General features: G+C 35.0%; 1 protein-coding gene across 2 annotated transcripts in view; it reads right to left on the bottom strand.

Moving 5' to 3' along the window:
• Positions 1 to 77: 77 nt before the first annotated feature.
• LOC148953644 (uncharacterized) overlaps positions 78 to 25,330 on the bottom strand; it is a 107,392-nt gene continuing 82,139 nt past the window's right edge. The window contains exons 9-11 of one of the 2 annotated variants that reach the window (XM_089087290.1): positions 11,822 to 12,202; positions 2,341 to 2,493; positions 78 to 336 (exon numbers count right to left, since the gene is read on the bottom strand). In XM_089087290.1, the coding sequence (XP_088943416.1) occupies positions 208 to 336; positions 2,341 to 2,493; positions 11,822 to 12,202 (663 nt within the window). In that variant the 3' untranslated portion in view covers positions 78 to 207. The remainder of the gene's footprint in view (positions 337 to 2,340; positions 2,494 to 11,821; positions 12,203 to 25,330) is intronic. The other variant, XM_089087291.1, reaches the window with a different exon arrangement.

The following is a 25,330-nucleotide window of genomic DNA, read 5'->3' as shown; positions in this document are numbered from 1 at the left end:
CTCTCAGAACACAAAACAGTAGAAATATGGATATTATCTTAAAAAAATATATTCACATGAACTCTAATAAAGAATACCAAAAACGGATTTCATATCAAACAGTATAATTTTTCTCATAAGAAAATTCAGTTTGTAAATGCAACAACTTCTAATTCCTGAAGTCCTTTAATTCAAAGACATTCCATACCTAGGAATATATTGGCGTTTTCAAGATATTCTCACTTTTCGCTTTGCCTGTTTCTTCCTTTCAGTAAGTATCAGTTCTTCTATCGTAACTGACAGACCCGTTTTCTTCTCCAGCTTTTTTAGAACATTCTCGATTGGAGGAGTAATCTTCTAGAAGAAATTTGTTAGATATTGAAAGATTAGGACATCAAAGGAATAAACAGAGGACATTGAAACACGTTTTGTTGCTTCATTATAAGGATCTATTGTATATTGCAACATTTTTAGATGTCATCAAATTTTTATATATCATCAATTTCTATATGTAATATCATCAAACCTCCCCTTTCTCTCGTTATATAAAAAAATTCCCGCAATCAGAAAGTTTGAATAGAAAACAAATATCGAGACTTGAAAGCGTTTTCAGTGAAATAGAAATGATTCTGAGGAACGAATAATTTTATCTGATAGGTAAATAAAATTTACCTGGATTTTAAACGTATCTTGGGTTTTCTTCTCAACTTCAAAAAAAATACGTTTCCTCGCATATTCTGTACTCAAGATGTACAGTATATGGTAAATTTAATTGGTTAATTGGTAATATTTTGATAAATTTAATTTTACCAAAAAGTTTAAACTTTTTGACTAAAAAGTAAAAGTTTCACACTTATGCACTGGAAAATTGTACAAATAGATTTTATTCTCTTTGAAATGGGAATTAAAAGGACTCATTCCTTGGAGAAATTTTCTAGGAAAAATTCGGAGTCCGCTTTCAATTGTATCCGCAAGGCGACGTGTCTTGGATCTTCCGCCTGTTAAAATTCACCATTTTTAGTCAGAACTTACCGATACAGGGATCAAGAACTACAAGAGGATTAAGCAGATTATTAAGGGGATTTATTAAGCTACGTTATAAGGGGATTATTAAGCTACTTAACGCACTAAGAATCTTCTAAAAATTATCCTATCCTAAGAATATATCTTATCTAAGAATTTCTAAGGTTATCCACTCGAGCTTAAAAATTAAAATTCTCGTAACATCAGGGACTTTAGTTTCAGTCTTATATGTTTTTCATTGTTTTTGATATCACCATTGCATTTTTATTCTTTTACTATTTTTTTAATAGTAACGCTGAAAAAGGTATTTTCAAAATCAAGGGGTAATTAATCCCCTCTCCCGCTAGTTGGCATCCCTGCCCAGCGTTTATATTTTTTTCTATACCAAATTTACTTGCTACCCCTTCTTTAATAATTTACGTTTTCCAAAATCAGAAATAGAATTTATATCTTCTATATATGATCTGATGATATGACTCCCTAAGGAATATCATTGCCCTCAGGAGCAATCTAATATCCTCTAGGGGACAGTAGCCCTCGCTTCTGGAACCTACAGTTTTTGTCCTTTTTGACTCGATTTCATCGAGTCGAAAATGCGGAAACTCATTTTACCAAAGAAGCATGAGGCATCAGGCCATTCACAAGAACGGAGAAATATATTTTAAATAAATTTATTTATTGATTGCTATTTATTGTTGCAGGTGGACATTGCTTTATCAGATAGGTCAAGTTTTCATAGCATAAGACTTTGAAATTGGACAGAACAAAGCAAGCAGTGTAGATAGCCTACACAAAAGAAGCTGTATCTTAAAAGACATTACTGACTGTAGCGCTAACAGCAACAGACTTAAAATTAAAAAAAGGAAACAAGGGCCAAAATTTGACAGAAAAAATATCTTGATAAGTTATACTATGAGATTTAAAATATATTTGAAAAGGGAACACGATGATGCTATTTTTTTTATAGCACCGCATTTGTTACTCCATATTGTCATAGAGCATAAGGCTAAAAACATAGGAAAACAGTAAAGTAGACAGTGCAGAGCCTTCACCCGATGTCACACTGCGTTTTTCTTTCCTTCATCTGTTGATTTCTTTTGTTTTACTTTTTATATTGAGTAAGTGATTCCTAAATGGCCATCAGATATTTGCTTCTCCACAAAACCATGCTAAATATATGAACTTAGATAGGGGAGGAGAGGGGACATGAGAGAATTTTTTTATGGAAGATAAAAAAAACATGGATGATCCCTCGGTCTGATTTTGAGGGAGAGAAAATTCACATGAAGGTACAAATGAAATACGTCCCTTTTAGGTCAGCTAAAAATTCCAACTCACGGTCGTGGTTTGGCTTCGTTCATTTTCAACGACAAGGAACTCTCCATCTCCATCATCATATACTTCAGCAGGAGCTGCTCCCTTTGCTCCATTTGTCAATGACCAACGGGCCACTAAGACTTCTTCAGCTGTGAAATTCGCCCTGCTGTGAACCTAAAAGCAGTAGTTACTTCAAAAACTCATAAAAATTCCGATCCATAAGATGTCCCATGATTTTACTGATTCTACCAAAATTTCACTAAAAAGTTAATTTAGGTCAGCTTAATTCCCAGTACGAAAAATACCCCCCCCCCCCACCCCAAAAAATAGTATCTACGTTTGTGATCACAAGTTCCCACAGGGAGAGGAAGAAATTATCGAAGATAAACTCAAATGAATAAAAATACCTGAATTTAAAAAGTCCCTAAAACTTGCTTTCTTTTGGGTTTTCACGTTTCCTTTAAACACATTCGATCTGAGAATTCTCCCAAAAACATCCTAAATATATGAATTTCGATGGCCGATGGGAAGGGATATCAGAGGACTTTCTATGGAAGAAAAAAAATGTGGTGTAGGGTCAACTTTGGACGAAGGATGCCTTGGTTTAATTTTGTTCAGCAGATTTACAGAAGAACCCACAGATCCCGTCCCACCAACACAAATGGAATAAATCACTCAGAAACACTATCTCAGTTTTCGTCTGAGGAGAGGCAAAGGTGCCATGAGAGATGAGGGGGCTTAAAATCAGGGACATATTATTTACCCAAACAAAATGCGTCAAGCTCTTATTGGCTGGTTTTACTAATTGTTGATGATTCAAGAAATCCTTAGTTTAGAGTGATGAAACACAAGTCCCTATTCATCAGAAAATATGTTTCATAACTTCTATTGAATGAACAAAGTTACCAATGTTTATCTTCACACTAATTCATCACAATCGACAAACTAATAAGAACCTAGGTCTGAATTTTTGTCGTTTTCCTTTTTTCAATGTTTTAACCGCAAAAAAAAGGGAAAAAAAACAAAAACGAGCTAATAAAGAACAAAGCACTAGGAAGTTCAACACGATACTAGTAGTTGATACTAATTCTTTTTATTTATTGTTTTTTTCCTTTTACCTCTTTTGTTCTATTAAAAAGTTTAGTTACAGTATGGAATAAGTTTGGTAAAATTGTAATCTATCTCTTCCCCTATCAACACTAAAAAATAAAATTAAAGAATGCCTGATGAAGATGTAATTAGTTAATAATTATATATATGTGTACATATATGTTTGTGTATATTGGTATACGTATGTGTATTTAATTGTAAATACATCTTTACGCCTTTTTGTATGGCGTGTTTTGGGGGAGTTGGTCCCTTTTCCCCTGTTGATGAGTTGAATATAAGGTAATAAAATTTGGAAATTTGGTTATTTTGCTGAGTTGAGGAGTCTGGAAAGGTGAGTTAATTATGGTTTCATTTTTTTTTTTTTTTACTTATTACTACTACTACTACTACTACTACTAACAACTCACCGCAGCACCAAGCCGCCTGAGGCAAACACAACTACGCACGCTCCTTGTCCATCCCAATCTATTCAAAGCCTCTCTTTTCACATCCGCCCACGAAGTTCTCATTTCCTTTAAATCTTTCTTTATGACGTCCTCCCACCCCAGACGAGGACGACCTGCTTTCCGTTTAGCTATAGACGGTTGGCCAAAAAGAACAATCTGTCATCCTTCATCTGCACAATGTGCCCTAGCCACCTCAACCTTTTTTTCATTATAGCCATATAGACCGGTATTGAACCAAATTTTTTGTTTAGCATATTGTTTGAAATACGGTCAGTCAGCCGGGTACCCAGAACAATCCTTAAGCAATTTCTCTGGAAAACATCTAGCAAATCTTCATCCGGTATTCGGAGCGCCCATGCTTCAGAACCATATTTGACTACTGTCACCAGTGTAGCTTCTAATATTTAAATCTTGGTTTGCAGACTTATCTTCTTATTCTTCGGAACTTTTTTTACCTGTGAAGAATCACCCTGAGCCTTTGCTATTCTACTTTTAACATCTTCACTGCTCCCATCATCTTTACCAATAATACTACCAAGGTAATTGAAGCTACCCACCTGATCTATCTTTTCGTTACCCAGCGTAAGCTTTTTATCTTCGCTTATTCCAAGCCTTAGTCACTTAGTCTTCTTAAAATTAATTTTCAAACCTGTTCTAGCACCCTGAACTTGCAAAGTCTTTAAAACGCCATTCATTTTGCTCACACTTTCATCTAGGATGCTTAAATCATCACCATAATCTAAGTCCAGGAGCCGTTTTCCTTCCGATTTGATTACGTGGTCTCCCATTGCCTTCCTCTGCTCCTTAAGACAAAGTCCATCAAAATAATCCGTATAAAGGGGAATAAAACACAACCCTGCTTCACTCCTGATTTAATACAAAACCAGTTGCTAACCTCACTTCATACCTTAACCACAGCAGTTTTATTCTCGTACATAGCACTAATCACTTTAATGTATTTGTCTGGTATGCCATACAAGGATAAAACCTTCACTAAAGCTCTTCTGTCAACAGAATCGAACGCTTGCTCATAATCTATAAAACCAAGGACCAAAGGTGTTTTAAAACTCAGGCACTTCTCAATTATTAGCCTAAGAGTGAAAATTTGGTCGACACATTCTCTACTTTTTCTAAAACCGCACTGTTCTTCTCTCACAACTTTGTCTACGGCATCTCTCAGTCTAAAAAGTATCATATTACTAAGTAATTTACTACCTACAGAGACCAGACTAATGCCTCGATAATTACCACACTCAATTCCATCACCTTTCTTATAAAGTGGCTTAATTAAGGTTTTCCTAAAATCGTTAAGTAGTTCCCTATTTTCAAAAATCATATTCATATTCTTCAGTAAATTTTTTCTAACCTCAAAGCCATTGTATTTAATAGACTCAGTTACAACCATGTCAGCACCTGGGGCCTTTTTATTTTTTAATCCTCTCAGTTCTGTCATTAATTCTTCCTCGCAAAACAAATCTTCCTTCACATACTAGGTATCAAAAACTTTTTCGTTTTCCTCTATATCTTTTCCTGCAACTCTATTTCAGTTAAGCAAATTCTCAAAATGTTCGGCCCATTTCTCTTTAGTTCTTTCCTTATCGCTAATTGTGGCCCCATTTCTGTTTTAACTGGGCCAAGTCCGGATTGACTAATCCCTCTCAATTTATTAACATGCCAGTACAATATTTTACTATTATGCCGTCTAGCTGCATCTTCCAGATCCTCGGCAATTTTATCCATGGCCTCCATTTCTCAACTCCTTAATTAATACTTTAATGCTTTCTCTACTTTCTTTACATTCCTTTTGTTTTCATATGATCTATCGCTCAGATAATTCTTGTACAAGTCCTTTCTCCTTTCTATTAAACATAAAGCTTTTTCACTAATATTCTTAGCAGTAGTTCTAGCTTTCGTCCCTAAGACACCTTCAGCAACTTCACAAATTATTTTTCTCAAATTATTCCAACCATCTTCCGCATTATTATATTTTAAACTCTCAAGTTTAGTATTCAGCTGTTCCTGGATAGTTTCTCTCAAATTATCATCCTGGAGTCTACCAACATCAAAACTTCCCGGGAGGTAGTTACCCTTCCGATATTTCAGCTTTAAATTAACCCTAGACACTACTAGATGGTGATCTTTACTTTTAGCATCAATAACTATATACCCTAGTATCTTGTATTGATCCTGCCAGTCTTTGGTTTACCATAACATAATCAATAAGGTTAGCTGTCTTACCATCACGTGAATACCATGTTAACTTATGAGCCATTTTAAAAAACTTTGAAAAACGGATCACAAGTTTGTTTATATGCATTTTTGCTATGTTTTTACAGGTCGGACAAACATTTCGGGGGGGGGGGTCAAACCTCCTAATCCCTCCCCTGGATACGGCCTTTATACTTCTGCCAAGTGGATGCAAGACTATCTCAATTAATGAGGCATATCTACTGTTTCGATTTGTTATATGTCATCCAGGAACGAGCCCTAGATGCTTCAAGACCAATTCCTTGTCAATATGTTTTATTAAGTAACTAATTTTACATGTTCTTAGCGCCAGGCCCGTAGGCATGGAGGTCTTTGGGCCTATCCCCCTAAATATTTTTTACGACTGCAAGCAGTTTTGCAAACTTAAAAAAAACGACTAATATAGTTTACAGTAGTGCAATAGCAAATTAAAATCAAATTCTTAATTCACTTAAGAAAACACAGTAATCTGAACAAAGGGTTTACAGTTTTGGGTTCAGGAGAGGTTAGGGGGTATGTATCTGCAGTCCTTTGCTTTAGATATTATGTGGATATTTTTTCCAGTATCCACTAAGTGAAAATGGCAACTATTTGTGATTTTCGTTTCTTTTTTACTTGATATAGCCAAGGAAAAATCGTTGTTCTGTCCCACAACCCAAGCAAAGGGAGGAGGGATTTTGACAGATTCTAAACTCATACTACTCATAGTAACAACTCATTGCTGAACCCAGCTGCCTGAGGCCAACACCGCTACGCATACTCTTCCTCTCTGGAACGTACGCAGGGGGGGGGGGGCTCTGGACCCGGCCTTTCCCGCCCGAAATCTCATGATTTTATGAGATTTCGGTGATTTTATGAGATTTAAATTAATAAGTAATTTTAATTACTTATTAATCTTTTTTGGTATTTTTTATTTTATTTTTGAGGGTAATTTGTAATAAAAAAGTAAAGAAATTTCTTTTGATTTAAATATGTGGAATATTAGTAGAGGTACTATTAATTTAAATTTATGTGTTAAGTAAAACACATAATCGTAAAATTTATCGTAAAAACAAATTATATAAGTTAGCCTGTAAGACCCGTAGTGATATTGACCTATCTAATTATAAACATTATAAAAACTTATACACTAAACTCATCCGTGAAGCGAAGAAAAATTATTATTATACAAAAATTCTCAATTGCAAAGGAAATCTGAAAAAGATATGGTCCACCATTAATGATATACTTTCAAAAAATAGAAAATCAAAGTCTATACCTATTCGCCTTAAAGACACAAATGGTAGATTAATTGACCCTTTACATGCACCTGATGCATTTAATAATTATTTTTTGAATGTTCCTCATACTGACTTCCGCTCCTCCTCACAGGCTGTATTCCCTTGCTTCAATTTTAGATCCATGTTTTTCTGCCCAACTGATAGCAATGAGGTACTTCAAATCATCGGTTCTCTCACTAATAGTTTTACTCCTGACTGTCTTTGATTAAGTAATAAGCTCCTGAAGACCATATCTCCTTTTGTTTACGAGCCCATCAAGCATATTGCCAACCTATCTTTAACCCACGGAGTTTTCCCTGATTTACTAAAGTCAGCCATTGTTATTCCAGTTCTTAAAAAGGGCGATCCAACTGAGATAGGTAATTATCGTCCAATCTCAATTCTTCCTTATATATCCAAAGTGCTCGAGAGAATCATCTTCAGACGTCTATCTCCCTTTCTTTTTGGCAGTCAGCGCTCCGTTTCTTTGATTTTTTCTCGCCAATCTGGTTTTCGGTCGAAATTTTCAACTTCTCATGCCCTAATTGACGCCACAGAGTTCATATTCTCACAACTTAATCTTAAAAAACTGTAGTGGGGTTATTTTTGTATCTCTCTAAGTCCTCTGACACGGGCAATCATAGTATTTTAATAAGTAAATTAAATAGTTACGGTATTAGTGGTGTTCCCCTCTCTTGGTTTGATTATTATCTATCTGGAAGGGTACAGAGTGTGAGCCTGGGTGGAGTATCCTCTCAGCCCTTACCTGTTCGGAGGGGTGTCCCGCAAGGCTCCGTTCTAGGCCCTATTTTATTTCTCCTGTATATCAATGATCTTGTTATAGACCTGGGCCCTTCAGTGTATCCTGTATTATTTGCTGATGACAGCAACTTCTTCATCACTGGCACCAATCTACCATTGGCAGTAACCTCTGCCCAAGTCCTTCTGAACAGAGTCCAGGCGTGGTGCCTTACGGATAACATGACCATTAATAGCAAAAAAAGTCAAATAGTGTTATTCAGAACCCCCTACAACAAAGACGTTATTCAACCTGCTCTTGGTCTCAGGTACTCCTCCGACATCCTCCCACAAGTGGAGGTTGCCAAGTTTCTTGGTGTATTTATTGACTCATGCTTGTCCTTCTCTAATCATATTTCTTACATCACAGCAGTAATTTTGAGACAAGTAGCTATGATTAACCGTGTGAATTATTTTCTTCCTCCTGACATCCTAGTTACCCTCTATTATTCCTTTATTTTTCCTTACCTTTCTTATTGCGGATCAGTTTGGGAAATACAAAACGGTCCTTCATTAAAAAACTCAAATTTGCCCAAAACCGCGCCATTAAAGCAGTTTTTCGGCTTCCCCGTCTATATCCAACTCGTGATTTGTATTCAGATTTTGGCATAGCTCCACTTGATCAAATCATACAAAAACTAAATTTATCGCTTGCTTACTCTGCTTTCCACAATAATCTTCCACCTCAACTCCTAACCTATTATAATATTGATAATTCGGAAGCCCATTGTCTCCGTTCATCCAATAGAGCCTTTAAAATTCCTAAATGCGTTTCTAGTGCTGCCCAGCAATCTCCCATTTACAAATCTATTATTCAATGGAACAAAATTCCCTCCAGTGTTGAACTAGCCACAAGTTTCTGCAAGTTGTATAAAAATGTAACAAAACTTGATGGTATAATTTAATATTTCCATTTTTAACAAATTTGGTCTAATTAGCCATGTTTTATTCTTCTATTTTTTTTTCTCTCTTTCAGTGTTACTTTAATATTTTTTTTTTCTCTTGGTCCTTAACAAGTTATCTTCTAGGATCTTTATTGTTATTAATGTTTGTGTTATGTTTTTATTCGAATAAATTGAATTGAAATGAAGTGTTTTTTGTTCCCGACTCTGTCAAGTTTTCTCTCTGTCGGGAATTTAATATGTTGTGTAAATATGGTATTAATAATAAAACCTTGAACCTTGAACCTGTCAAGGACCAATCGCTCTTCGTGATTACCATTCCAGTGGAAAGGCAGCAGAGGGGCTAATGTGCCAACTAATGGTAAACATTAAGGTTGGGGCTGAGAGGAATCAGGCATGCTTAGCCTTTGTTAGAGGAAACATATCAATTGTCCCGAAAGTATTCCTCATCAAGCCTTTTAGATTCTCAGAACATATTGAATGGATTTACCACAGCATATCCAAATTAATTACCGCACAACAATGAATTTAGTTGATGGCTGTATCTGAAATTTTCAGACTTGTTCGAATATTACCACAAACTGTATACTAAGCTGTTCTCAAAAGGAGGATAATGAATGCAGATTAGGATAAAAGATCTAAAGCCGAACTGGCCAGACATGACAAAACAAAGAGAAAAGAAAATCAAACGAATATTTCCCCCCTATACAACAAGGGGTCTTCAGCATAGAGAGAAAAAAGAAATTAGTAATATAATCTAGTTCATTTGTTATTTTAAATTTATAAGCCAGTTACTGTTCTGGTTTTATGAAGGTAGCTGGCAATTGTATAAGTGAGTGATTGTATATTATATATTTTAGTTAGTTTTTTTAGTTAGTTTTTTTTAGTTAGTTTTTTGTTAGTTTTAGTTTCTAATTAAAAAAAAAAAAATTTCCTGAGACAATTAGCCAAATTAAAAACTCAAAACGAACAGAAAAAACCTCAATACTGCCACTGTTTTCTTCCTTTTAAATCCACGTCCTTCATACGCGTAAACAAATCAATTGGCTTAGCAAATTTGAAATATGTCTAGTTGTCTGTAAAAGAAAAATACCACTGTCTGGTCTGGTGGGGTTTGCTGCAATAGCGAATTTATGTTTGCCGTAATTTTCCTTTTTATTTTTAATTTTTGATTTAGTTTTTATTTTATAATTTTCATAGTTACTTGATCTTTTTTTAGGTCTAACAATTCATATAAGGTGATTGCTCCTCCTTGTACATTTAATATTCCCTCTTTGCATCTTATACAAAGCTTTTTTTCCAATTTAATGTATAAAAATGTGCATCAAAACTTTGAATTTACGACAAAAAGCAAAAACTGCTTTTATTTTGGCAAAATTTTATAACTGATTGAGGTGGATCTTAAATAATTTGTTTTTAAATTTTAATTATTTGATTTGGATTTGTTTTGATTAAACTAAATAAGCTGATTTTGCCAATTTAAAAAATTGGTTTTTTAATTTATTGCTGGTCCTATTGTATTACAGTAACCAAAAATGTAATTTTATTTCGACGCTGCAAGATGGTGCAAAAGAAAATTCGTAGACTTGCTTGGTGTACTTGAGTATGTGCTTATGTACAAGTACATAAGACTTGGTGTCTTATGTACTTGAGTAAGGAGGAAACTCATTATTAATTGTATTTAAAATGGACTTGATCAAATTGGCTTCGAATAACATTGTTAAGGTAAATTAGTTGATAGAGACACTCCAACAAAAGAAGAAAAATCATTTAATATTATTATCTGTTTTTTTATACATTATTATTTGTACTCCATAGTGGTATTTTTGATTTGACTGGGTAAATTTACCCAAATACATTTAAGTAAATTTAAATTTTTTAGCGCTTGATAAAAAATTAACATACAACTTGATGTGCCTTTTAATGCTGGTACTAAATATGGTAATCGCTGCAGAAGAAGCAGAAGATTCGTTTGCAGAAGAAGCAGAAAAATCGTTTTCAGAAGAAGCAGCATATTCTGTCCATCAGCTTTCGGACAACAACGTTGAATATTTCGTTGGATCTTGTATTAGATTTTTTCTAACATCATCTTTGGGACATGCTCCTTATTTCTGAGTAAACAGCCCCCTTTCTTGATAACAGCCCCTTCTTTTAAAACCATGCCTACATGCGTAAAATAGGCTTAAGATCGATCAGATATTATTTTAAGGCAGTAAAATAGGCAGAAAACCAGATTGGTTCTTTTTATGGGAAGTTCCAAGCCAGTAAAGGAAAGAAAAGTTTCCCAAGCCACATACTTTTTTACAAGTAAATTCTCTGTTTCTCTGTTTCTACTGGTTAGTACTTGGTACATTTACCTTAGGCCCACTATTCCACTTCAAAAAGTGTTTTTGTCATTTTGATGCTTAATCGTTTTTTTCTGGGGAAGTATAAAGTTAAAATTTGGTCAAATACTCCCCCCACGAGTGACCAGACGCCTCAATTCGGGGAGGGGAAGCTATCACCCTTTCCCCTGATTTGTTTGGATTTGTAGGTTTTGAAAATAAACTTTTTTGAGTATCTTCGTTGAAGAAAAATTACCCTTCTCCTAAACTTGGAAAAATAAATTTTACCCCTATCCCGTCAATTTTCATGAATTAACGCCCCCACATGCGACAGGTGACACCTCGTCTTTCAGTATTCTTGAGTGTGATTAATGTAAACCAACGACTAAAGAGTCTCACGATATATATAAACTTACCATTCTAGCATGTTTGCAAACGTTGTTCTTGACATTTGCCTTATACGAACAGAACGGACATCCAAAGGGCTTGGACGCAGTATGCACAATCTGATGCCTTTTCAACTTCGCAAAAGTTTCAAATTCCTTACCACAAACTTTACAGTCAAATTGACGCTTCTGATGACGCAATCTTAGATGGCTCTGTAAATACCGGTGGACTTTGAATGACTTTCCACACAGACTGCATAGAAAAGGTGTTTGGTTCACGTGTTGGGTCATGTGGGACTGGAAGAACGAGGCAACTAGAGTTTTGTTACAAACAGGACACTCGACCACTTTCTTCCCGTGACATTTCCTTTCATGGATCCGTACTTCACCCGGTGTATCAAAAAATGAACACTAAAAGCAAAAACAACAATGAGTGAGAAATATACAGGATGCCCATATTAAAAGAAATACAGATAATTAGAGAAAATTAAATTAATAATATATTATAATATTTGCAAATAAAAAGTAAATAATATTATGAATAATAACATAAATAATGTTCACTAGTTTACAGTATTGAATTTTTACAATTTTTCCATAGTTTCCTATATTTTTCACAGTCTGTCAACATATTGCCCCTCACCCCACCCAACAAATTTGCATCTGTTACTGCAATGAAAATTCCTTGAATGTTTTGTAGTTTGCATGTCTATTCTATATAATACACTTCATAGCCTATAGACAAATATTCAGTCCAGTTCAGTACTTTGTAAATCATTATTTTCTAAACTTGATATTTTTAGAAATACTTTTAAATTATCTAAATTATTTTGATGGTATAATTGGGATTATTCGTTCTAGATATAAATAAATATATTCTAGTAATTTATTATTCTATAAGGATTTGTATGGCTATATTCACATGGGACCACTTTTATCTTGGTCACCCTGCACAGCACCTTGACCGACGATTATCATACAGCCTACCAAGTGTATCATATAGACCAAAAACACAAACTACAAAAGATTCAGAGTATATCAGATATTGCAAGATGTATACCATTGAAGAAACAAATGCAAGAATTCCATTTTGGAAGGGTGGGGGGGGGGGGGGCTTTGAAAAAATAAAAAGTTGACGAAATGCGCCAAAAACATAAGACAGGAGGAAATAGACAGGAGACATGAGACATGGGAAAAAATACAAGATTCTCTAAATAAGTGTACCTTTTCAGATTAATATCCCTTAGTATACGCTAAGTTTTGAATGCCACAGCCTAGAATATTTCTTTCAAGTTATATTAATTTTCAAATTTAAAATAATTGTTAAACAAAGCCACAGCTTTGTAACAAAAAGGACAGTCAACAGCTTTCTCACCGCGATAATTCCTTCAAGGATCCATGCTTGACCCAATATACCAACAAAGGAACACAAAAAGTAAAAGAATAAACAAAAAAAGGTCAAATACGCATATAACACCTTCATAGGTTACATAAGGTTTTTTGGAGGATCGTGGTAATGCTTAGAAATACTAAAAAAATATACGAATATACAAAGAATAAATAGTAAACTCATTGGATTAAAACTCCAGTAAAGACCCCTAGATTCAGAGAGAGCAGGACAAAAAACTTGCCGTCACAGACAATATTTGGGAACTACATAGAAACTAGAATTTTAGAATAGATTCTTAAATTTGTGTCATCAGGACATATGGAATTTTATATCACCCAAATTGTCCTTTTTATTGTCAATTTCTCCATTGTCAGCTCCCATATGCAATATTTGGGAATTGCCTCAATAAAAATTTCGGTTGCCAATATATATACATAGTGCAGCGATAAAAAAAAATGACTGAGGCAATTGTGGTCATAAATTGACCGTGTCAAATCTAATATCGTACTTTAAAGCTGTGAACTGACACCTTATAAGAAATTCGATAGCGCCACTTATAGCGCTTAAGACTGTGCCGTTTAAGGCGTTAAAGGCCGCACCGTTTCCGCCGAGTGAATTTTTCTTAGGTCGAGTGATGCGCTACGCAAACTATCAAAATGATAAGAGAATCTATAGTTCCATCGGGTAATTTGTACAATCGCATCGTTTGGTTTAAAATCAGATTCCTTCTGGAAACATACTTTGGAGACTTACAAACTAATTACATGTCGTCTGACTAGATAAGAACATATAAAATAAAACAAACACATAATAGAAAAGCAATGGTTTATTGAGACTTACCTGCTTAGTTGTACAGCAATGGGTCACTTTAAACGACGGCAAACAATAACCACGTCTCTACAATAATTTGAATTGCAATGCCTGAATGCCAATATAATTCTGTCGTCAATAACGAGAGCACGAAAAACACTTTTATTCACTATATATCCTAAGTCCTGAACATGTGCCGTGGGAGCTACCCCAAGATTGGCCTAAGTCCTGAGGCGGGCCAAACCCTCCGTCCAATAATCTGTCTTAAATATTTTTGATGATTTGGACGTTCACACACTCTTATCACTTAAGACTTCCTGCGAAAACATTGCAATTTGTAGTTTTTTTATTACCACTCTTCTCGACGAAATTCAAAGCTAGATAGAGCCGTTCTTTGTCTGAGGCTAATATGCAATTTTTCTCTTTGCTGATTAAGGACTTTTCTTTTCTGAAAACTAGATTTAACTTATTTAGAGCAAGTCGGAATTGTCTTTATAAAGAAGAAACTTTATTTTTGTATTTTAAATATATCACATTTTACTCATGGTACACATCAACCTTCCCATTAAATAATGTCGTTCTGTCATTAGGATTCACTTGCATTTTGGAATATGGAATGTTCGCAGTTTATTAGCTACTTACTCTAAGTAATAATTTCATACTTATGTTTGGCTTCATCAGGAGTGCTAATAGTTTTCTCTATTACTTTTCTTATTTTATTCTACATCCCTACCTAAAATTCGTCTACCGGACTAAGATTATTCATGGTTCTAGCCTAGCTACTATACTAAAGAGTGTTTTTTCTACATCTAACACTGACTTCTTTTACATTTCCAACAAGGTTGCGGCTATTCTACCTTTACATAAGATTTTTTTTTTGATTTCACTTTTTACAAGGCTTTTTTTTATTTTTTGCTGTCTATATGGCACACTGCTTTCTCTCTACGCTACATTAAATGAATAGCTCAACAACGCTACATATAACTCTATCTGGACATCTAACACTACATACAAGAACGATTTAAAACGCACAATATTGGGTTTCCCATGTTCACTGGTAATATTAAAACACTTTCACAGGGGATGTTTGCTATGTAATATCAATGATGGAATATTCGAATTTTTGAGTTATCAAAGATATTAAGAAGTAACATATGTAAATTAACACATATTTCATCACCTTCGAGTCTTTAGTGTACTCAATCCTTCTGTTGTAAATTATTGTCCTTCACTCTTTTCGTCTTGGCAAATTTTAAAGCACTTACGATATAGTTTCTTCATGGTACAGATCGAGCATGATTGTGTTCACACGAAAAGCTTTCTCTAAATGTCAGCTGGGAAATGATGCTTCCACCTACAGGTGTGGGAATATGCTATCAGAGTTCATTCTCACCTGCTTTTTGACAGTTCGTAGGGTGCCTTATTATTAAGGGGTCGAACACTGGGAGTGCGTTTATTTTCTTCTCAGCATATCATTTTTGGGATAATTTAAGGCACGTAGAGAATGTATTTCTCGTATAAAATTGTTCATTCGTGCATTTAGGGATCAGAGTTCTCTTATAAGATTGTTCGTGTCTGGCTTGCGTCTATTAACTTTTGCGGTGATTCCTAGGTTAATCACAGGGGAATTGAAGTTTGGATTTGGAACAGGTCGACATCAAACTGTAGTGACTCCTTCAACATATTGTCTTTAACTTGAGGGTGGAGTATATTGTTACTGAGGGGTTAGTCGCTGGGGTTAATTTTGGTTTCTGTACTTCAATGGTTGGTTTCCAGGTCCATTTTTTCAGAAATTATCTCGTAATATTATGGGATAATAGAGATATGAACTTTTCACACAGAGGGGATAGGATGGATTACGAGAGATGGTCGAAAGGGATTCGACGCGTGAGTCTGTGACACATAAATAGTTTTTGGGGTCATCAAATATCATAACTATACGGTCATATGGTATATGGGTCCATAATGATTATCAAAGGCGATATTTATGTACTTATATCTTGTACTGGTCGATGGGGTTCTCAGAATTTATGTGATTATAGTTCGATAATGCACTGGATACTGAGATTCAAATATAATGTTACCTGATACGTAATATGGTTCATGGTCGAGGAAACAACGATCAAAAGGTAACTGTAATTTTCGCAGACGTAGCTGGGATGAAATTGGTTGGAGTCTATGGTGAGTACTCTTCGTGGGTTGAGGTATGATGAAAATAGATGCTACTAGGTTGTATCTGCACTGGACAACTCATTCTAATGATCGATATGCAACATGTCAATCCAATTCCTATAATAAAAATAACGAGGCAGAATCACACGTTCTTTAAAATCAAATAGTCTTAATACATAGTAAACAATACGATTGGGTGCATTTTAGGGTGAAGATTACCCTACAAGATAATATAAAAAGATAGACTGATATTACTACATAACATTATTTATAGAAACACGACATAATTCCCATTGGGAAATCTAAAACAGAGATGTCTTCAAATTTGTTTTGAGAAAGGAAATAACGATAAAAGGTTTATTTAATTCTTCAATAATTATTAAATAAACATAATTTACTCTTAATTATTAAGTTTTGGGTCTAATTTTACAACATATTTTATGCCTGCATTGTTCACGCACGTCCGTGCTGTTTAATAAACGCATTTTGCAGCGTCGTAACCGCACGATTTTACGTAAACGACACTACAATGAGGGAACAAGACATAGCAAGGACGAGTGGAGACCTCTATACCCACTCGTTGTCTAATGTCTTCCCTTTTTCTTGGCTAAGACGTTTTCATGGGGTTCCGGGTTTAACCTCTGCATTTCAGCCGTTTCCCCGTGTTCTTTTCTTGGTTTTCGCCTTCTTAGTCTCAGGATTTTCATATATTTATAAGTCAGTAAGAATCTCATGGTCAGGGAAATCGCGAACACGAAACATACGGTCAGTAGTAAGTTCCACCAGAAATTGGATGAGAATAATCCATATCTATCATCCACATACGTTAATCTTTGGTCTTCATTTGTAAATAAGGGAATCTGGGAGTCTAATGCTTCTCTTATTTTTGTAAGCTTTAACCTTTATTTTTTTCTATTTTTGACCATATCGAGGTTTTCATTTCTTCATTTTCTATATTGGGAATAGTGTACGACAGGTTAATTGCCTTGAAATTAATTATTTTAGGACTTATTATCTTTGTGCTCGTAGTAATTAACGGCGTTTGAACAGTTGACTCTCTAGTTACAAGTCAACATCCTTGTTTTATGGTTATCGTACCCACATTTTGTAACAGTAATTCTGTTTTTTTAACTTGGGTCTATTCTTTCTGTATTATTGTAACAAGACGTAGTTCCAACGGTTTCTCTTGGAACGGAAAATAACCAAAGATCATTTCTAAGGTGTATGAATATTTCTCATTTAGTACTTCCTATCACGACTTCTTTCAGTTGGACTGGATACATCGTATTGGAATGGTACGTGTAGCTTTTTGTATCAAAGGAAAGTATTCGAATTAATCCTATGCAGTGTAACTTTTTAATTAGAATTTGTTTTTGGGAATTGATATATGTTGAACAAAATTTCTCTACAGCATTTTTATAATTGTATAACTTTTACTCGTAAATTAAAAGTTTTTAAATTATTATTTCTTTATGATGCCTATCCATTAAAATCTTTCAATCATGTACTGATTAAGTGTAGTTCCATCTATCGGGTTTTTTAACCGTTCTACCCGACTGTGTGGTTACCTTCTCTTCTGTTTCTTGTGGTTTTTCCTTTTTCGGTTCTGCTAGTAAAATAAGATCAAACTTTTTGTGTTGTTTTTCCAAAAACTCTTGTCCTTTTAATTTTGTTTCATTCGCGTTTGCGGCTGCTGAAGTCAGTCTTGATTTCCTTATTTCTTTAACTACTATATGGTCTGATTCGCCATCAGACTCTTCGGAACTGGTCGACCAATCCACATTGGAACTTTTAGAGGTGGTACTTTTTGAGGTATCACCTGCCCTTCCATCGTAAATTTCTACTCCTCTGGAAGTAGAAGGTTTATTCTCTAAGTCCTCGCTTTGTGTTTTTAACTCGGGGGATTTGATAGATTCTTGAGAGTTTTGGGAGGAATCCAGAGTTTTTTTGTGGTTCTTCCACTGTTTTAATGGAAAATCTTTAGGGGGATAGGGCAGTTTTTGCTCGAGGGATTTCCTCCAAAAAGTGTACCGATTAGGCTTGATCCTTGACACAGTTATATCATGATATTGTCCTTGCTGTCCTTGCTGATATTGTCCCTGGGAGTTTTATTCTCGGGCAATGTACTTTGACTCGTTTTTATGGGGAAATTTATTAAATCCATAGCTTCTCGCAGATTTGTTTTAGTTGAATCTTTGGGAGTTTTCTTTACAGTAATACCAGGGGTTTCTACAGCTCTGTTTAATTCTTCCTGCAATGACATGGGCCTTTCTATTGGTGTTGCAGGGGAAACCATATCGTCTGGAAATCTTTTGGGGGGACAAGGGGACGAAAATCTATCAGGGAAAAATTGGGTTTTTGGAGATATGGTATAACCTAATTTTCCTGCGCTCTCCGATGATGAACTTTTTGGATCTTTTGGCGTTTTTATTCTTACTGGTATTAGGGATTTTTCTTTGGAATAACTAGATTTTTCATAGCTAAAAATTCTTCGAAGTTTTCCTCATCGCTCTCATTCTCGAAATAGTCTTGCTTGAAATTAAAGGGTTTTAGCTCTGCCAATCTTGATTTAGGGGGCTCATTTTCTGCATCTGACGAATCAGTAGAGGAGGAATGTGATACCAATCTCTGGAAATATTACTCTTTTTATTCGGCTAACATGTGCCTTGTAAGTTCTTCCGCTATCGGGGTTCTCCATTTTAAAAGTACAATCGTTATCATACTTTTTGACTATTCTGCACGGTCCAGAATATTTGTTGGAAAGTTTTTTGCCTTCCGTTTGTGCCTCGTTCTTTAGGTAGACGCAGTCTCCTATTTTGAAATCTATGCTCCCCTTGATTTTGGGTTGGTTTCTTAGCTCTTGGTTTATTTTACATTTTTCCAAATCTTCCTTAACTATTTTATAAGTTTTCCTCATTCTATTTATGAATTCTTGTTTGTAATCCTCCGAGTTATTATAATACTGCCGAGATTCAAGAATTTCATTATATGGGATTTTAAAATCACGACCAAAAAGTAGATAAAATCGACTTTCTTCAGTTGTTTCTGAATAAACTGTATTGATTACGTTAGTTAATTAAGGTAAGAATTGATCCCAATCATTCCTGTCGTCTTTTATATAAATGCTTAATACGTTCGAAAATATTTTATGCCTATTTTCTATTTTACATTAGCTTGTGGGTGGTACGGAGTTGTCACCATTTTCTCTATATTGAGAAAACTCATTAAATCTTTTGTTACCTTTGAAACAAAATTGCTTCCGTTGTTACTTAAAACCTTATTTGGAATGCCAAACTTTAAAAATAATTTCGCAAACGCCTTACTTGTGGCGTAAGCGCCTTGATTCTTTAGTATTTTTGCTGAAAGAATACAAGTATGGCCTCTGTTGTAAACAGAAATAACTGAAAGAATACAAGTATGGCCTCTGTTGGAAACAGGCAAGCCTCCACCTGTTCCATATAGGTCAAATGAGACAATATCGAAGGGGAATCTCGCTACCGGGACTCTTCCCATTGGAGGATTAGGATAAGCTTGGGGTTTTTTTCTTAAGCTACACGCTTCGCATGTACTTACAAATTCTTTAAGTTTTGTTACTGCCGACGGTACGTAAAAATATTGTTTTAATTTATGGAAAGTTTTCGTTACTCCTAAGTGTCCACCTATATCTGAATGAAAATATTCGAACGCAGGTATTATTAAGTTTTGTGGTAACACAGGTATTATTGAGGTTTGGTTTCTATTTGTCTCAGCAGTCACGATTCTACATAGTATTTCTTCATCAAGATCATAGTAAACATTACCTATCTCTATTGTTAGAGTTTAGAATTTACCTGTTAATGCATCATCATTCGCAAAATAGTTAATAAGTGCTGAACACATCTCGTCCTTTTTTTGCTTTCTTTTTATATTTTCTAAAGACAAGGTACAATGGTTAATCTTATTAACCTTTACTGTGTCTTTGACGTTTTTTTCTTACATTTATGTTTACTCTTAGCACTGATAGTGTTAACTTCATTTTCCTCAGCTTCCGAAGGAATATTTTCTGGGCATCTACTCAAAAAGTCACAAGCTCCATTTTGTTTACCTTTTAAATATTCAAATTCGTAATCTAGGTCTTGGATTTTCATAATCCATCTAGCTAGAATTCCCGTGGGGTTTTTAAATGTGCGCAGGTACTGCAAGCTTTCATGGTCAGATCGTAGCATAAATTTTCTACCAATTAAATAGTGTCTAAATTTGTCCAAGTGGTGGATTATAGATAATAATTCTAAATTTGTGGCGAAATAACTACTTTTGCCTTTTGATAGAGTTCTACTCGAATAGCATATAACTTTTTCTATTTGTTATTGTTTAGGAGTTCCCACTAGAGAATTAGGGTTTTCTACTGGTAAAATTTGTGAAGGAATGTATCAATGACTTTTAAACTTGCGTAAGTTCTGACTACACATTTTCAGGTATCGAAATTGCGATTTAATGAAATCTGTTCAGAAATAAGCGCCGTGTTGAGATAGTCTAGGGAAGTTTGAGCTTCCTTGGACCAGGTAAAATTATGGGAGTTCCCTTTAGTTAATTCTGTGAGGGGTTTCACAATTTGGGCGTAATTGCGTACGAACTTTCTAAAGTAGCCCGTAATGCCTAAGATTCCCCTTAATTCTTTCATAGTTCTGGGGGGTTTGAGGTTTTCAACACATTTTATTTTATCAGGGTCTGGGGATATCTCTCCTTGTGTTACTACTACTCCTAAAAATTTAATTTTGGGTTGAAATAAATTTACTTTCTCGGGCCGGCATTTTAAATTGCCCTGTCTGAACTTCTCGAACACCTTAGCTAATGTTGCTAAGTGTTGTTCAGCGTTTTCTCCCACGCATATGACATCATCAACAAAATTAATGATGTTTTTTAATCCTCTTAACAGGTGTAATAGGGGTCTACATAGCGCGCTTGAACTTGTTTTAAGTCCAAAAGGTACTCTTAAGTATTCATATGAACCGCATTCAGCCGTTGGAAATGCAGTTTTATGGACATCTTTTTCGGCTAGTTTCACCTGATGGTAGCCTTGGACGAGGTCCAAAGAAGTTAAAATTTTGTTTTTGCTTCAAAATGAGCCAAGAATTTCGTCTATTCTTGGAAGAGAAAATTCATCGCATACTACTTGTTTTATGAGGGCTCTGTAATCTACTAAAAGTTTTAAGTCACCATTCTTTTTTGGTACCAAGACCACCGTTGCAGAATGCGGACTAATACTTGGGCGTATAATTTCATTTTTTTCTAATTCATGTATTTTATTTTTTAAACTCCCTTTATAATTGTGTAGCACGTGATATGGTTGTTTCGCTAAGGGGTTACCAGTTGTTAAAATTTAATGTTAATAAAATAGTATCGGTAAGATATCATCTTCAGATGAGGAAAATACATCTTTAAAATTACATAGTAATTCGCACAATTTTTTTCTTAAGTTCTAAGTCCGTAATATGATCCATATTAAATTTGTTTAGGAACTGCGATTTAATTAGAGGGTATTTATTAATTGATGTTTTAATGCCAATAACAAGGTTTCTCTTAGAATTTTCCCATTTATTTTAATCATTTTGGAAGATAACTTGGAGTTGGACTAAAGATGTCCCCATTTTTATTGTAATTGTGTCATTTTCGTGGTTATTAGTTACCCAAATAAAACCTTCTCCTTTGTCGTAAGATATAATCTGTTCCTCGCATAGTAGATTTTCAGGAATTTCATTTGATGGGGTCGCGAACCATATTGCAAATTGCTATCCACTGGTTCAATCATCTGTGATATTTGAATTCTTTGCATCGTTTTGGGAGGGATGTTTGTTTTCCTTATCGCGAATCCGTAATATTTTTCTTTATTTTCAATGTCTTTTAAGTTTAGACTGGCGCTATCCGTCAATAGCATTGGCTGTGCCTGAACTGCAATGGGGGTCACTACTTTTTTCCATAATTCCACTATTTTCTTTATTTCGTTTGACCTGTACTGCCGCATATCTCCTATTTTTATTTTTGCAGATTCAATACACTTATTATTTAAGTTTACTTCATCTCTGCAATGTCTCTCAGAATAATTGAAAAAATTTCTGACTATGTCATGTCCTCCTTGCGAGACATGAGGTTTAAAAGATTGTGACATTATACCGCCAGAATTTGTATGTACTATTGTGTTGTCTTCATAACTTCTGTTACAATTGCTTTAGGTAAAAATTTCTTCTTTAGACTTACTTGAGTATTCATGCTTTTCGTGTGCAACATGTAATAATACTCTATTATGTCTAAAAAAAATTGTGCCGATGATGGCTTCATACGGGAAGTTATCGTATATTATAAAATTTGTTAGAAAGATTGAATTATCCCTCTTTACGTTTAGGCAAATTGAACCTCTTGCGTTCAATTTATGCCCTGTCACACTATTTAAATTGGGATTATTAAAATTTCTTTGTTGCCTAATATGCAGAGGCAACATATTAAATACGCATGAGTGTATGATATTAACCGTGGCACCACTGTCAACTAAAGCCTTAAAGTAAAAGTTTGCTACACAAAAATCATTAAATATAGGTAACTTGTTAATACTATCACTACAGGACGGCACTACTATTGTTTTGGACATAAAAAATATTCTGGGCACCCTCTAGGTCTAATTTATATTTCTTAGGGGCCTGAAACGTTTCTCTGTGGGTTTATTTCATGCGTCGGTGTCTGCAGTAGAGATTCAGACACGTGAAATTCCGTAGGCATATCTAATTGATTTACATTTGTTTGTCTTTGCCATGTATTATTACTATAGTTTGGATTTCTTGCACCAGTGGCGGCAGCTGGCGCTGACTTTCAATGTCGTTGGCTTGAAAAATTTTTATTTCCCGTCGGCCAATTAACTATTTGGAGTCTGCTTGAAAAATTTGTATTTCCCGTCGGCCGATAATTATTTTGTCTATTGGGGGGAGGGTTATACAAATTTGGTTGGTACGCGTTGTAAGGTACTGATTGGCGCAATCTTCCCTGGCTATAGCCTAGTGCACCACCGGCACTAAAATCTGTTCTTCCAAACAAATGGTTGCCATAATTTTGCGAACTACCGACGGCAATTCTAGGTGTGCGATTGGGGACATAATGGCACTCTCTCGCGATATGCCCAACACGATTACAAATATAGCATCTCATTATTGTAGGGTTATTTTCATAACTGGATTGTTTGACAGGCTGAAAACGTACTGTTTTCTGCCTAGTGGGTTCTTGCGTTTTATTTCTTTGTGGCACTGGAGTTATCCCTTGAAAAGAAATTGAGAAACGCCTGATCGCCCTTGAAGTTTAGGTTCGCATTTGAATCGCCTAGGCTATTTTTTTTGCTTTACTGTGATTTGCGACCATCGTGTCGACTTCGATCAATCGATCTACCTCCTGAACTGCAAGATCCAACGTCTGAATATTTTTGGATATTACTATTCTATATAGTTTTGGGGGTAGCCCTTGAAAAAAGGTATTTAGTTAGACTTTTTCATACAGTTGTCCTGAACCTCTTCCGTATTTTGCCTATACTGAATTGTGTATATGATCAAGATATTCCCTTATATTTTGTGAATTGTCAAAGCATACTATTCCGTGTTTTAATTTGTTTTTGGAACTGGTTTCGATAAATCTATCTTTAAATGCCGTTAATAATTTGTCCACCGTATTTATTGGCAAGCTGGCGTCGTCGCCTATAGTATGTTCAATCTGCTTCAGAAAGGTTAAGGCCTGGCCTTTTAATCGTAATAGAAGCATGTCGACTAACGTTTCTAGCTCTGTTTTTGTTAGTTCTGTAAACTGGGCCAATTGGATATTAAATTCGCCAATATCGGATTGACCATTGTACTGCGGGGTAGACTTTGCTATTTCTATATATTTCGCGACCAATTTTTGCGCCTTTAATTGTTCTTCTAAATCTTCTGACATTTTTTTTTTGCGTTTGAATGACTCAAAATTAATTTTTTTTTCACTTAACCTATTTTGGGGGAGGCCATTATCTCCTATGAAATATTTTATAGGGTTTCCTGTAGTAGCTTAGCGGTTATAGGCCTAATCGCTTTATTTATGTGTCTGTATCTTTCCAATAATTAAATTTAAATTACAAAGTTTATAGCGTAATTAGTTCGCATGATTTTCTCCAATTTCTGACGCGCCATTTCTAGAGATAAAAGAAATGACTGAGGCAATTGTGGTCATAAATATTGACCGCGTCAAATGTAATATCGTAGTTTCAAGCTGTGAACTTTAACCTAATAAATTCTTCGATAGCACCAGTTATAGCCCTTAAGACTGTGCCGTTTAAGGCGTTAAAGGTCGCACCGTTTCAGCCGAGTTAATTTTTCGTAGGTCGAATGGTGCGCTACGGAAACTATCAAAATGATAAGAGAATCTATAGTTCCATCGGGTAATTTGTACAATCGCATCGTTTGGTTTAAAATCAGATTCTTTCTGGAAACATACTTTGGAGACTTATAAACTAATTACCGGTTCTGTGACTAGATAAGGGCATATAAAATAAAACAAGCATATACCATAAAAGAAGTGGTTTTATAGAGACCTACATTCTTAGTTGTAGAGCAGTGGGTCACTTCAAAGGACTGCAAATAATAAACAAATCTATACAATGACCGCATAATAATTTGAATCGCCACGTCTGAATGCCTAAATAGTTATGTCAACATTCACGAGAGCACGGAAATTACTTTTCTTCACTATATATATCCTAAATCCTGAACATATACCTTGTGAGGTACTCCAAGATTGGCCTAAGCCCTGAGGTGGGGCGAACCCTCCATCCAATAATATGTCTTAAATATTTTTGATGAATTTAGAAGTTGTTACACTCTTATCCTTAAAGACTTCCTGTGAAAACATTGTATTTTGTAGTTTTTTTTTATTACCACTCTTCTCGGCGAAATTCAAAGCTGGATAGCGCCGTTCTTTGTCTGAGGCTAAGATGCAATTTTTCTCTTTGCTGATTAAGGGCTTTTCTTTTTTGAAACTAGATTTAACTTAATTAGAGGAAGTCGGAATTATCTTTAGAAAGAAGGAACTTTATTTTTGTATTTTAAATACCGTATATCGCATTTTACTCACGGTACAATAGGATCTTTATGTCACCCAAATTATCATTGTTATAGTCAAATCAT

The sequence above is a fragment of the Artemia sp. Qi Xiang Cuo genome, chromosome 3 (genome assembly GCF_049724085.1).
Source record: "Artemia sp. Qi Xiang Cuo chromosome 3, ASM4972408v1, whole genome shotgun sequence".
Taxonomy (NCBI): Eukaryota; Metazoa; Arthropoda; class Branchiopoda; order Anostraca; family Artemiidae; genus Artemia; species Artemia sp. Qi Xiang Cuo.
The sequence above is the reverse complement of the archived record's forward strand: the minus strand, read 5'-3'. Positions and strand labels throughout refer to the sequence as shown.